We start from the raw sequence: 15,929 nt of genomic DNA, 5'->3' as shown, positions 1-15,929 counted from the left end.
AGTATATACATTGTAGATGAAGATGTAGATACCAGATGTAGCAAAAAAATGTAAAAAAATTAAGCTGTAAAAAATCATAAGCTCAAAAATGTGTATACTGACTGAGTAGAGTCGCGTCCCCAGAAGCGACTCACACGTTCCTTCTCTTTTTAATTGAGTTACTGTAGAAATTTCGTTTTCTATTGCTTCTAATGATGAAAAATTCACCATCTGTACCGACTAGATGGTGAATTTTCCTTTCTGTTTGTTGGCATAGTCACAGGCTGTTAAAACGGCTGTTATTTCAGTAGTGAAAATATACTAGTAATGGGGTAGCAATTCATATGTAATTATCTCTGTTTCTGTTGTATCGCAGTAAGATACCCCGTTAGAGGATTTGGAACAATCGTTGTATACCATTTTTCGGTTTTTAAGGTGTTTTTGAGCTCTCTGAATCTCTGTTGGTAAATTTGTTTATGTATCAGTTATTGAAGAGCCAGGGTGCAGTTTTTCTAATATGAATGGTATGGGTTGTATATTGATATTAAATTGTTTTATTATATCGTAAACTGTGGAGGATACTTTAAGTGTTCTTTTTTTATTTTTCTATTTTTTTGTATATCTGTTCAATTGGAGAGTGCTTTCAGCTCATTATAATTTTAAAAATCGTATAGTAAATTACACTAGTCAACAAGACATTTAGGCTGTGGCCCAAAATGACTTTTTCTTATAGATTTCGGGGTTTAAAATTTTTTAACGAATTATGGTTTATTTTTGGGTTACTTTTTTTTACGAATTTTTTAAAATCTGGTGTTTTTTAATGTTTTTTTATATGTAGTTCTTTTATTTTTCACATAACTTAAGTATCTTATATCTAGTTGCTCAGTTCTGGAAAGCTGACATATGGGCAGTTCCTATCTGGCGTTACGTTACATTCGTACGACAAAATGTTGAAAAAAAATAGTCAAAAATCTTAAATTTGGAAAAAAGATTATCCTCGTTGAATATACTTTAGTTAGACCTATATTCACAAAAAAAATGGAAATAATCCAGCGTACGGTTTTAAAGATATAAGCCAAAGTATGACCTAAAAGTGCTTTACATAAAACAGAAGTGGTTTTCGTGGTTTGGGTACAAAATGGCAAAACTCTGCGAATTGGATAGGGCTATCTGTTTAACATTTTTTGTGCTAATAAATGAAGTATTGAGAGTTAATTTTCAAACTTATTAAATGTAAAAACTTTTCCTCTTTTTTTGTTAAAAATCCGCGGAGGCATCTGGCGAACGTTACTGGCGTGACGTTACCAAATTCCGCGATTATAAAAGCCTAAAAATATACTGTTAGCCGAGGTTGGACAAACACTCTGATAATGGTTTTAGGTAGTTTAATATGTTAGAAAGACTTTTAGGAGAAACTTTTATCAATAATCATCTTCTTCCTAGGAGATAATAGTAAAAGAAAAATGTCTATAAAAATACCAGAAAATACCAAAAACGTGAACTTTTGCTTATTTTCATAGGTTTTAGGATGAAAGTTAATGAAATTATATGTCAATAAAGTATATTAGTTCCTTTCAATAAATTTAGAAAAAAATATCCGGAAAAAATTATATGGAAATCGGTTTTTATTGACTTTTTATGATTTTTGGCCTGGTGGACCTTTTGGCGGAACTACCCATATGCAGCTATAAATCCGACCCAAACACTTTGTATCTGCAGCTTAACGCCTGGAAGATTAAGCTTTCACATTTAAATTTAATCATTTTTTTGCGGTATTTTTTTTTTCGAAATTTAGACTTTAATAACTCGGGAAAAGTCGAAAAAAAATTCTTGGCCAACATTTTTTGTTTTAGATGGACGCATGAATTAAGCGTCGCTTAAGGTATTGTTCATTAAAATCTATGTTATAAGCTTAATTCTATGCAACCAGATATAAGATACTTAAGTTATGTGAAAAATAGCAGCACTACCTCTGAAAAAAAACTGTTTTCAGTTTTCTCCGTGTCGATTTAGGTGCTTTACCGTAAAGGTATATGCCGTAGTCTTTTTTAGACTTTATTATGGATTTAATTACATAAATAATAGTTTGAATCGCAACTAAATTTTCAGTTTGAAAGGCATTTTATTACGTTAAGTATTTTTGCGAGTTGTGTAGTGAGATTTCTTATGTGAATGTTTTTGTGAATCGACATTTTTTTGAGAAAAGTTGGTTGATTGAAGCTGAAAGTTTCAATTGGTCTTTCGACAGATATAGAGATGTTTAAATTTAGGTACCGAAACTGATGCACCAGAGTAGTTGCACCATTAATTTTTGCTATCGAACAGTGGGTTAATATTTAATGAAGTCTGATTTTTTTTATTCTGTGTATTATTGTATTGTATAGTCATCGGCGTAGGCAGTTAATTCCATGTTTTTGTAGCTATTATTTGATGAGTTTTTTTTAAGCTATGGAAAAAAAAATACTGAGAGAGGAGATATTCCGTTCTCTAGTGGTTTAGGGTTGGAGTATGCGTTGTTGCTTTGTACTATTATTTTTCAATTAATAAGAAAGTTGGTGATTTAATGAAAATTTTTAGTCCTATTTTCCATTCGGAAAGTTCGTTAATGATTGTATGGATTCCGACTCTATCAAATGCCTTGGCAAAGTCAAGTGATGTGATGGAAATGTGATTTTCTCGTTGAAAGAGATGAGGAGGTCTGATAACACTTCCCGACACGATTTCGCCGCTTTGAACCAGACCAACTTTTTTTGATAGATATGGACCTTTAAACATGCTTAGGTATAATTTTTCTATGGCAGAACTTTTTTTTAAGAATTTTAGAAATCTGGTATTTTTTAAATCTTTTTTCAGAGGTAGCACTTTCTTTTTTCACATAACAATAAATTTGAGTTTCTACTGCTTGTTACTGTTTTTAAAATTATTTAAGTTTTCTGGCTGTCTTTCTTTGTCATTCGAATCAGATTCTCTAATGAGACATAGTCGCCGAACATATTCTGATTTCAAACAGCTTGAAACCGTCGTTCCATAGCTTTTAATTGTTGGTGAAATCTTTCTCCGTGTTCATCACTACCGTCCCCTAGGTTTGTCGGAAAAAAGTTTAAGTGGGAGTGCAGGAAATGAATTTTTAGTGACATATTTGCACCGATTTTTTCATAATTACTAATTAAGTCTTGGCCGATATTAATATAACCATCAGATTTGCTGTTACCAAGAAAGTTGGTTGCTCGGTATGAGTTTCAGGCTGCTTTTTCATTCCTAGATAAAACATTCAGAAATATGTTATCTTTAAGCAGCTTTTTTATTTGGGGACCATCAAATACTCCTTTCACTTTTGAAAGCGACAGACGTGGAAAAACAGTTCTAGGGTATCTCATTGATTCACCTTCCTTATCCAGTGCTTTTACAACATTTTTCATTAGTCCTAGCTTAATATGCAATGGTGGTAAAATTGCATCTGAAAATTTCACGAGAGCAGCATTTTGTATAAACACCTTGCAGTCCCGTGAGAATAGCTACGAATTTTAAGTCCCACATCACCTTCCACTGGTGTTCTTTATATTTTATGTTTTCAAACAATTTAGCTATTGTATGATATGTTTCCTTCATATTAACAGCATGGGCGATGGGAACAGACGGCTTTTGGTTTCCATAGTGAAGCAAAACAGCCTTTAAACTTTCCTTGCTGCTATCAACAAATAACCTCCAATCTTTTGGGTCGTAAGCTTCAGCTAGTTGCTTGAAGAGTCCGAAAATGTCGTGGCAAATGGACATATCATCCTTCGTTGTATAAAATTGTGCGTAAGTCAAAGGACGCGTCCGAAAATGAGTTACGCTGACGTTTTCTTTTAATAAACCGGAATCCTTTAAAAAAGATCCAAGAAACTCGGCTTTATATTTAGGAAGATACAGGCTCCTCACAAAATCGTTTAATTGTTCCTGTGAAATGGGCTTGCAATATTTCCATTCTCCTGAAAAGCTATTACTTACTTTTCGTCGTAATCATATGCTGTTAAATTCAATCTACACATTTTACATATACAGCTTGGTGCCCACTCATCAACAAAACTTTCGGGTTTCATTTAAAGTTTTCTTCATACTGTTCTTATAGAATTTCGGTCAAAGCAACTTTTATTTCGTTGATCATCATGTACTTACCATATGTACCATATTTAGCAAAAATGATCGGCCAAAGGTATCAATGACAATTGATTTTAATTAATTGTAAGATGATTTGGTAAACACACGATCGAATTTTGAGGGAAGTCAGAACTATACTAAGGCACAGACACTATAGGCACACAGTTATATATCCATGACTATGATTAGGTAGACACGACAAGATCTAATTTGTGGGGACCAGCAGTTGTGAAAAACTTATGTACCAATATCCATACCTTAGATTAGGTATAACGAATAAATGTAACTGTCAACCACATTTAACGCCAAAGGAACATTAACAGGTACCAAAAATACAAGTCGACCTCGTTTGCTTTGATCCCAATTGGGCACTTGGGCCCGCATCCTTCCAAAAGGTATTTTTCCGAGGTTTTTATTCATTTTTTAGGGTTGGTTAACGAATTTTAGCTCCACCGTCTCTCCATAAAAAACCCAGCATATAATATTTTTCTATTTTTCCTGACTTTTTAAAGGCAAAATTTCGTAAAAAATTATTATTTTTGCATTTGAAAGCTTAATATTTTCCAAGCGGTAAGCTGAAATTACAAAGTGTTTATGTCCCATTAATAGCTTCGTTTATTACCTTTTCATTACAACCAAATGTAAGATACTTAAGCTATGTGAAAAAAAGGCGCTACATCTAAAAAAAGCTTTAAAAAATACCAGACTTCAAATATTCTCCAAAAAACAGTATTGAAATAGAAAAAAACAAAATTGACCCAAATGTATCAGAAAAAGTCGGGTTGGTTCCTTGAGGAAAAAAAAAGTTCGATTTTGTCGAGTAGTGTAATTGGAGGTGAAGGAACGGAGAACGGCCGGAATCGCCGATAATATGGCGTTCGCGAAAAAGAAATTAAAACAGAAACTGGATACATTTGGTCGAGAAGTGTAATTTGACGAATGGTATGTAGGAAAATGCAATAAGAAGCGTCAGAAACAGGATGCGAGAGAACAGAAGCAAAGTTTACGTTCGAAATTTTAACCCGAATAGCATTCAGACTTATGTATATCAATTAGTAATTAGCAAACCGATGGAATTTCGTCGATACCACCAATGGCATATGATGCATGTCGCATTCTGGAACAGGCAGTTCGCAACATGTAACACAGTAATCGATATCCGAAAAAACAAAAACTAAGTCTTGAATCTTAGTTAACCTATTTAGTTTGACAAGTTTTAAGCCCATACTAAAGTAGTCATTTAAAAAAGGGATTTCTTGTGGCAAGTGCACATTGCTCGGCATCATAGCCGACGATTGCGGATTGGCAGTCCATACCAGCGAACCCAGGCGTGGACTTTCACAACGGTACCATTGCGCGGAGATCTACTGCCGTAAAGTCAGCTCTCGGCTCTGTCTGTATACAATGCGATACAGGCCAAAACTTGTCATCAAAGACAGCGGAGAATAGAATTCAGGGATGCTGCAATAATTTTAATTATATAGATTGATTAATTTTTAATAAAACAAGAAAGTTGCTTGTCGTTTAGAAACCCCGTCATATATTTTTTTTTTCAATTCGAAGTCGAATTAAATAATTTAATTTGTAAAATGGTTCGCGTAAATAAATTAAAAGACTTTAGGTTTGTTAGGGCGGTTGTCAGGCTTGCCATGAGCCTGACACACGTAGGCCTGTTATCCCATCCGCAAGTTATCCAATGCACTTATGAAGTTTGCGATCCTTCTGGGATTCATTGTAGAAATTTCATTTATGAAGGGTGAGTCCAAGTGTTGTAGCCTCCTTTTGCTCAGAACTGGACAGGAACAGAAAAGGAGAAAACTCTCCCTAAGACCTTATTGTCCAGGTTCGATCCAACTGTGAAGATTTTTTTGAATTCAGTCCATTATTTGAAGCAATTTTAATAATGAGTCGCCTGGCTGCTGGTGTTGTCGCGTGCTGAGACCCTCCTTTCATATTTGATCAGCGATTTCGCGCTGATTTAGGCCAGAATTTATGGTAAGTTGGTTAAAATGATAGTGATTTTACTTTTGAAAATTGTTGAATCCATTCAGTTGAGCAACACTTTGTCTATCTATATTTTCGGCACTACAAAAATATTTAGCTTATCATACCCTATCCTATCCCTACCCTATACCCTACATACCCTATCCCCTGAATTATCCCTTAAAATTATAGCCACTAAGATATACCTGTACCTACAATCCTCTAGTTTTTAATTATTTCTTATATCCCCTCTTTTCCTTTAATTTTAATCATAGTTTATATAAGCAGATAGTTGCTGATCCTCTTCAATAAATAAATAATACATAGATCATAATCGGGAGTGCCACAGAAAACTCTAGAGTTTTTACTCCGTAGGATATTCTCTAGATATTTAATTTTTCAGAAACTTATTTTGAAGTCGCGAAACAATGAAATATGTAGCACACTATGTTATATGGGCATATGGGCTAATCCTGCGTTACGGGCGTTACATTCGTACGAAAATTTGCTTGTTAACATTGACACAGCTGGCGTTCACATTGGTATATTTTCATGAAATATTTTCAAAATGCAGTTCTTTGGGAGTAATTTCAAACTTACTTTCAAAAAAAAGGTTAACTGTTTTTGACAAATAAAGTTCATATTTAATAAATTGAGTGGAATATATTACCATAATAATCCAGCAAACAAAAGAAGGATAAGTAGTACCGTTGAAAAGAAATCTTAATTTAAGTCTGTTACAGACGTTGTGTTACGGACGTTTCACATTTTTCCAACAGGCCAAATTTTTAAATTTTTATTTTTCATCAGATTAAATTGCATAAAAACTCTGTTTATAAAGCTAGTTTAGAGAAAAAAATGTGCACAATTCATTCTGCTAAATTAAAAACGAGAAGGAACGTGTGAGCCGCTTCTGGGGACGTGACTTATAAGCGTACTCAATCAGTATATACATTTTTAAGCTTATATTTTTTAGGATTTTAGAATTTAAAAACAAAATTTTAAATTTTTTTTCTGCATCTGTTATCTACATCTACAGTGTATATTATACGTCTAACATGTAGATTCTACATGTACCATTTATATTCTACATCAAATAACGAGGCAGTGTGCGAGCGAGAAAGATAATGAGTAACGGGTATCTTGCAGAAGAAGGTGGGTGAAGCAACTGAAAATTAATTTCTTCATTCTGGCTATAATTATGATCCGATCTCCCGATCTCCTGATTCAGATTCGGCAATCTGGTAGATATGGGCATTCTCTACAATACTGCGTTTTTAGTTTTATCGTATCTTTAAAATTGTGCCTGCCACAGATTTTCGTCTTTTGGGGGGCGGGGGGGGGCGGGGCGAAATTCTGAAGTACACTTGTAGCAGTGTGATATCACATGAGTGTGGAAACCAAATTTGGTTGCCCTATCTCTTATAGTCTCTGAGATCTAGGCGCTCAACAAGACGGACAGACAGACAGACAGACGGACAGACGGACATGGCTATATCGACTCGGCTATTGCTGCTGATCAAGAATATATATACTTTATGGGGTCGGAAACGTTTCCTTCTCTGCGTTGCACACATCCACTTTTACCACGAATACAATATACCCCTAACTATTTTTTGAGTACGGGTATAAAAAAATCCCCATTTTCTTTTACGGAAGTTACACACAGGGTACCTAATTATAGTTAAAAGTTTTAAATATATAATACATATCTTACAAATATGATTTTTATCTTAACTAAAAGAAAATTAAACAAGTCTTAAGTTTTGCTAAGCATTACTGAAACGACTGTTTTGCCCACTTTTTTGTTGATACCTAATTTTGTGGGAATAAATGATAGCAAGAGGTACGTGCCTCTGCCAAGAACAAACAAACTACCGTGATACCATATTGCGTATATATTTTAAAGCATAAATCCAAACATTTGGACTTTGGGCAACTTTAAATTTCCAAAAAATTAAATGTCTATTAAAAAACATTTCCATATAATTATTTTGCGATATTATAGTCTAAATTTAATGAACGACAACTAATTTACCTATTCAAATAAGCTACGTTCACTTTTTCGGTATTTTTTGGAATTTTTCATTTTTTAGTCATGTTTTCTTTTTCGATTATCTCTTTTAAAGAAGATTCTTGAAAAAAAGCAAAATCTTTCTAGCATATTAAACAAGCTAAAAAAAATACGAAAAAAATGGTTCAATCTCGGCTAACGGTATATCTTTAACTGTTATTAAGGTTTTAATTAAATTTAAAAAAATCTCTATTAAGCTTCATAGAGACATCAATGCAAAATATTTACAGAAAGTCGCATCAATATATTGCCCCAATTTTCGCTGAAATCTGAGTTTGAATTGATCGCCGTGAGAACCGCTTCCATATATACAAAAATCTCGAAAAAATATAGTTGCCTTAGTTTAATAGTTGAATTTATGTCTTATTTTCTATATTTTTACGACCTACCTTGGCAAAGAAGCACCAGTAACTTTATGCAGCTTGAAGAGATCTACATATTGTGGGAGCTGTACAGATTGGGCCAACCAGTCTGTAGTCTGTTCAATAGTCCAGTTATGTACCTCTGATCTCAGCCACGCTTCCCACAGCTCTTTGACAGATATATGCATGTCATCATTAAAATGAAACGCCTTTTGCCGTTTTTCATAGCCTGAGTCATACTTCAACTCTTCCCGCAAAAACTAAAAAAAATATAGCAAACTTATTAATAAAAATTTTAAAATATATCGTCGCTCCTATAACAACTAAATAAAGAACATAGAATAAAATACATAAATATATATTTGAACATAAATATTTAACATTATACATACAGGGCCGTGCCACAGTGGACGATTCAGCCAAGCCGGCAGGCAATAATTAATATCTAAAAAAATAGATGAGTAATATTTTTAAAAATATTTTTTTATATTTTGGAACCTAAATCCACGGAATATTTAAAAAAATTGTATTTTTTAATTAGAAACATTTTTTAAATTAATTTCAAACAAAACAAATTTTATTTACGCTTCGAACCATACCGACTTTTTCTGATAACCTTAGGGCTTTAAAATTTTCATATTTTCATTTTTTTTTGCTACATCAGTTATCTAGTAGATATAAATTTTTGAGCTTGTTTTTTAGAATTTTAGAATTTAAAAACAAAATTTTAACTTTTTTTGCTGCATCTGTTATCTGAATCTACAATGTATATTATACATCTAACATGTAGATTATACATGTAACATTTAGATTCTACATCTTTTCCGCTAGGGGCCGCTCGCGCATTGAACAAGGCAGAGTGTGAGGAATCGTGTAACGCAGAGAAGGAAATTTTTCTGACCCCATAAAGTAGATATATTCTTGATCAGCATCAATAGCCGAGTCAATATAGCCATGTCTGTCTGTCCGTCTGTCTGTCTGTGTGTCTGTCTGTCCGTCTTGATGAGCGTCTAGATCTCAAAGACTATAAGAGCTAGGGCAACCAAATTTTGTTTTCAGACTCATGTGATATTACACTGCTACAAGCGTATTTAAATTTCGTCCCGCCCCCTTCCGACCACGCAAAGGACGAAAATCTGTGGCAGGCACAATTTCAAAGATACGATAAAACTTAAAAAGCAGTATCGTAGAAATTGACCATATCTACCAGATTGCCGAATTGGAATCAGATCGGATTAGAAATGAAGAATGAAGAAATTAATTTTCAGTTGCTTCCCCCACCTCCACCAGAAAGAGACCCACTACTCATTCTCTTTCTCGCTCGCACACTCTGCCGCGTAATGTATGCGAGCAACCCCTAGCGGAGGAGATGTAGAATATACATTCTATATGTATATGTAGATAACAGATGTAGCAAAAAATTGTAAAGTGTACAAATTTTTTTTTTAATTCTAAAAAATCATATGCTCAAAAATTTATATACTGACTGAGTACGGGTATTAGTAGAGTCGCGTCCCCAGAAGCGACTCACACGTTCCTTCTCGTTTTAATTTAAATTAATTCAATAGTGATCTCAATTCTGATCTCTGACTGCCATTGACCGTGTGAATTTTCTCTAAAAAAAACAAATAAATATAAATAATTTTTCAACAATTTCGAATATTGCTAACTTTGCGTATGGATGAAGATTCTGAATTGGACTCCGTTTCCGATGCAGACAAATACCAAGGTTGCTCGAAAACCAACGCGGCCGGATGGCACTCCCCATACCTGGACAAGTCTTCGAGTGACCTCAGAACGGCATCTGTCGGAGCAATAGTCATGAGCTATGGAGTTAATAGAGGGCAGGAAGACTGGGAAACTGGACCCACATCCACAACAAACACGACGACCTCAACTGTGCAGCACTGACGATAGCTTCACACAGCTCACTCATTCACTCATTCAGCGAAACTCCGGCAACTGCCGAAAATGTAGCAGTAGGAGCCTCCCACAGCCAAGCCCAATACGGACCCCCCATGCAACGGGGCCACTGTACAGCCCTCAGCTTTCCAGCCTGCTTTCATAGCATGGCAAAAGTTGGGTGAAATGAAGCGCCGAGGAGCCGAATTATCGGCTGATATGCCCAAGAAGGGGAAGCGCCACCAAGACCTCCTGCTACCCCTCTACAGGGCAATAGATTTGCCATCTTACGAGAGTGCGATAAAGAAAACTATAAACAAGACCTTCGAGGAATTGGAGCATCGGGTGGTAAACCTATATAACCCGAAGTCCAGAAGAAGCACCACACCTTTACCAACACAAACACAAGGTCCGTGAACATTACGGTATTTTGGCGTAATGTTCACGGACCTTAAGATCGAATTCTGGAACGCCCGTAGCCTGGTGCAAAACACGAATGAGCTGGCTCTTTTCCACCGGCGTCACAACATCGACGTCATGCTGGTGGCTGAAACGTACTTACACCCAGAAGCTACACGCTCAAAGATTACGAGTGCTATAGAGCCGACCATTGCTCATTAGAAAAAACATATCCCACTACCACCTTCATACTGTACGCCTGGAACCGATACAACAGGCGGCGATCATGGTGCAAACGCAACGCGGGAGATCTGCATAGCCGCAGCTTACCTGCCCCCATCCATCCTCTGGTCCAGCGCAGACTTTGAACACCTCCTGGCCCAATTGGGTAGCAAGTTTATAGTCGGAGGAGACTTCACCGCCAAACACAGGCTCTAGGGCAACCAACGAAATAATCGCTGGGGGGTTGCGCTGTTCGATGAGATCACAAGCTGCTGTGCACAAGTGCTAGCGACGGGCAACCCAAATAACCAAGGGCTGCCTCTGATAGGGTCGAGGCGTTCGCTGCCAAACTTGAGCAAAGGTTCCAACCCTTCCGAACGACCTCACCAAGAAGAGCCTGCCCGGTCGACCAGGCAGACGACACGGCAGTACTGTCAAGAGCTGAATGTGTCTATGATGCCACGGACAAACTCTAGCGGTACCTGAAGAAATTCGAGAACTGGGCGTGTCGATGGAATGTCTCGGTGAACCCGGAGAAATGCGTGGTGGTAACCCACACGCTCCGAAGAGAAACGTACCCCCGAGTCTTCCTACACGGTGAGATGCTGGAGCAGCGAAAGGAGTGTAGATACCTGGGAGTTACTCACTCCTCTGACCTTTAGAGTGGCATTGGAAGCAAAGGTCAGAAAGCTCTACTGGCCGTATGGAGGTATGGCGTCCAGGTGTACGGTACGACATATCTTAAAGCCACCTGAACTCTAGTTTCATCTTGTAAATAGAAACTGTTAATAGCCACTTAACATAAGTTTCTACTCAAAGTAACCGGGCCGCATTATTGGATTTTTCCGTTAAATGGAACATGCGACAATGATGCCCATAAGGCCCTGTGGATAGAAGAAGACAATTCTGTCTAGTATTTTTAAAAAATACTGAAATTATTCGGGCTATCGACGGGGTATCGACAGCAAGCAACTGTCAAACAGTAAATTCAATTTAATGTTTATATATGAGCAACACGGACTCCTTCTTAACAAGCTCCATAAACAATTGGGGTGCTCGTAGTGATACTCCCAAATGCACCGTTTTCTATATTTCTTTCAATTTCTTTCAATTTCAATAAAAATGCTTTTGCTCTATTCTTATTGCTCACCGAGCTTGTTTACATTAGTAGTAGGCCGAACAGCTGATAGATGCTTCGAAAAAAATGCAACTTTGGTGTAAAAGCCTCGCATCATTTTTCCGCACCTTCGACAATGATGCGTCAGTGAAAAAAGGGTATAAGTTATGTAATTGTTTTTACTGTTTGTGATATTTTTGTAACAATTAAAAAAAATAACATAAAGTATAAAAAAAAAATAATCCAAATCGCCGCCCCTAAATTCGAACCCCACTTGGCACGGCCCAGAATACATAGCACTTTTCAACATTTGTTATAAAAAAAACGAAAGTTTGAAATTTTCGGAACAAAAACCATATTCGACTTTAGTTTTTGCACCTAAATTTTATACAATTCACGGTCTATCAACGGTTTTTTTTTTAAAGGAGTACAGAAATACCTGAAATACACTGTACCGAACCATGGGTCTACCCATGACTCGTTACAAACGGCGAAGTGTCGGTGCACCCACACGGATTGGAAACGAAATTCAAACTAAGTTACAGAGCCAACGAACCAGGGCTTAACCCCGGTATCCACCAAGAGCGGTAATACAATAAAACACACACAATAAATGTAAAGAAAGCTCGATCAACAACTCTACACATTCTTGCCCACACAACAATTTAAAACACCCCACCTTTTGGGACATTTCGCAATCGACGGCCTACATAAGAAATATCTTTTGCGTTATTTCACAATAAGTCAAGCCAGCATAAAATTATCGACCTACCGGCCCAAATTCAGCTATCAACATCCGCGATGCAGAGTTAGCGAAAACCCATTTTGAAACCAAATACGCAATTCCCAACTGCACCTTCCGGGATGACCCACTAAAAATTGTCAACGAAGCACCAAGCTTCGACCTAGTTACCACGCCACACAAATATTGTCACCAATAATCATAAGTTAGCAATAAGCAATTATTTCCGGGTCTCAGGTGCGATCGCCAGCTGCATAAAAGGGCCAAGATCGGCCGAAAGAGTAGGCAGTCCATCAGCCCGAATACAAGACACAGGCAGTCCATCAGCCCAAACACTGCACTAGGCAGTCCACCAGCGCACCATACAACCACAAGTCAGAGTAGCAACGTAAAAGAACTAAGTGAATGAAAAAGAATACTGAATAAAATCAAGAACCAACAAACAAAAACTCTCGCATCATCATTTCTCGCTTGCCTACTGCATTTTCAAGCCAGCCCGACACTTGAAGTCACCTACAATCTACAAATTTTCTTGTAGCGGACCCTGGACAGACTGATGCATACCTCAGCCTGAAATAGGACCTCACAACACATGTAACGTTTTGACAAACGTTAACCCATTTAAAATTTGCCCTCGCCTTAGAATCCCTTAATACAACTTTTCTATATCGGGCCGACTTAAGATTCGCAAATTTGGATTTTCAGCCCACTCTAATGAGTATACTGTGATTTTATTAATCATCTGGAAAAAAACAAATAGTTTTTATTTTTATATTACAGATACAAGATTTTATTATTCATTAGTACTTTTATTTACTCGTAAACCTAGCTTCGTTAGTTTAACACTTTATTTCGTAAATGGATCTATGTATTTTATTCACTCGTGATCTGCCGACTAAAGACAGCTTTTAACACGTATTCGTACCTCTCAGCTCGGCGCATTGTTGAGGCTAATTTTTTCAAGAAATTCTTACACACATGATATATGAAATAAATTGTAGAATTTATATAACGTTTTGACTTCCACTATTAACCATACAGTATATAGATGTGCCAGTTCATGCAACGAATGTGGCGCAGCTGAATGTTCCGACCCAGGTCCCCAGGTTCGGCTCGTGCACCTGAGACGTTCGGGCGTGGACCTGAGACGCTCGGATCGTAGACCTGGGACGTTCGGCATTTTTTCGACATGTTCGATTCATGACGAGATGCGAAGGCAAGCAAATTGCAAATGTATGTGTGTACAGACACCACAAAATATTTTCCAATGTTTATTTTTCGGAAACGCGGTTTTGATTTTTTAGGTTCCAGGTTACGTAAATGTGTGTGTGCCACGCATTCTCACATACTGTGCATGTTTGGGTTCTAAAATTTTTGGCCGCTTGAACCGAAATTTGTTTTTCGTTTCGTTTTTATTACCTAATATCAAGAATTTATCATAGTAGTGTTTATTATGCGTATAGTTCCAAGAGTACAGTTCCAAATACAGTTAGAGATTGCATGATTTAAAAAGGTCACCTTCATTAATTTTTCCTTCAACTCCCGTACAACTTTTCGCTGCTGCTTCCAAAACCCGACTCTGACTATCGACTTATTTTTATCGCCTTCCACTATAGCCTTCTATCTTATAACGGTGCATCTTACTGATAGTATCTTCAGTAATAATGTTCTTTAACCGGGATGGCTTATCCGTTTGATTCCCTACTCTTTACATGTATGTATGTCCATTAGGCTGGGCCAAAATTTGACCAACAATTTTTTTTTTCAAGGGACACCCCCCAATTCTGTTCTTTGTTATTCAATAAAATTATACAATTGCTTTTTAAATTTTTAGTTTAATTTTTGGAGGTTGCTACCACGAAAAGAAACACACACCTTTTTTTGGTTAAATAAAAAAAGTTAATTTGTCGGTTTTTTCACATAATATTGAAACTTAGAAACTATCAATATGAAGATAATAAGGTATTTTTTTTTTAGTTACTGTTAAAAAATTACCGATTGCTGAAAATCAAGAGGTTTAGCTGAGTTTGATATATTTAGTTAACTAGTTCGTTAACTATATGCAATATATTTCAACAAACTATACAATTCATGTTTTCATTTTCATTATTTTCTTGCTTAAAATTTTTTGTTAAATTCGGAGCAACCTCTAAAAAAATTTTTTAAATCAAATTAAAAACTTTAATATTACTATCAAACCCAAGATAACAAAATTGACGGGTCCCGTTTCAATGAAAAAAACATTTTTTTTTTTACATACACTGAAGAGAAAAACTGTAACACTAATTCAGTACTCTCATTTCAAAGATGCTAAAGATCTTAGTGTTGTTTTGTTGGTGAATCATTTAACTAGGTTTTTTGGTTTGGTTTGATGGAGTTGTGGGAGAAGAAAACGATTTATGGTACGCTATTCCCCCTGCAATGGTGCAACGCTACATCGACAAAATGGCAAATCGCATAGGAGAACTAAAAAAAATTTAAAGGGCTGTGGACACATTATTAAAAAATTATTAATAAAAATATTTGCCTTAAATATAGCCACAGTGCAAAACTGTAACATTTGACTTTATTTACATTTTGTTTTGGAATATTTTTTCCGGCGTATCAAATAACTTAACATTTTCAAAAAACCTAGTTAAATGATTCATTCACCAAGAAAACAAAACTAAAATCTTTAGCATGCATAACAGAAAACAAGATACAGATCGTTGAAGTGAGAGTACTGAATTAGTGTAACAGTTTTGCTCGTCAGTGTATATAACATTATATTAGCTCAAATTATTTGATTTATATGTAATAAACAATCTATGTAAACTAAGCTGGGCCAAACAATTTTTTTTTCGAAATTCAAACGGGACACCCCCTAGTTTTGTTACCTTGGATTTAATAGTAATTTACATGTTTTTTTTTTTTTTTTTGTAGAGGTTTCTACCGAATTTTACAAAAAATTGTAATCAAGAAAAATCAAACAAAATTTTTTTCTGAATGAGTTGGATAATTGGTGAAATC

The 15,929-nt window shown here is 36.0% G+C and overlaps 1 protein-coding gene across 2 annotated transcripts in view; it reads right to left on the bottom strand.

Moving 5' to 3' along the window:
- Positions 1 to 15,929, bottom strand: part of LOC111079895 (stromal interaction molecule homolog) — a 166,860-nt gene that overhangs the window by 78,550 nt on the left and 72,381 nt on the right. For both annotated transcript variants that reach the window (XM_041594431.1, XM_041594430.1), the window contains exon 4: positions 8,566 to 8,798. In XM_041594431.1, coding sequence (XP_041450365.1) covers positions 8,566 to 8,798 — 233 coding nt within the window. The remainder of the gene's footprint in view (positions 1 to 8,565; positions 8,799 to 15,929) is intronic.

The sequence above is a fragment of the Drosophila obscura genome, unplaced genomic scaffold (assembly GCF_018151105.1).
Source record: "Drosophila obscura isolate BZ-5 IFL unplaced genomic scaffold, ASM1815110v1 contig_26, whole genome shotgun sequence".
In the NCBI taxonomy this organism is placed as follows: domain Eukaryota; kingdom Metazoa; phylum Arthropoda; class Insecta; order Diptera; family Drosophilidae; genus Drosophila; species Drosophila obscura.
Note: the sequence above shows the minus strand (reverse complement) of the source record. Positions and strands in the feature narration are given on the sequence as shown.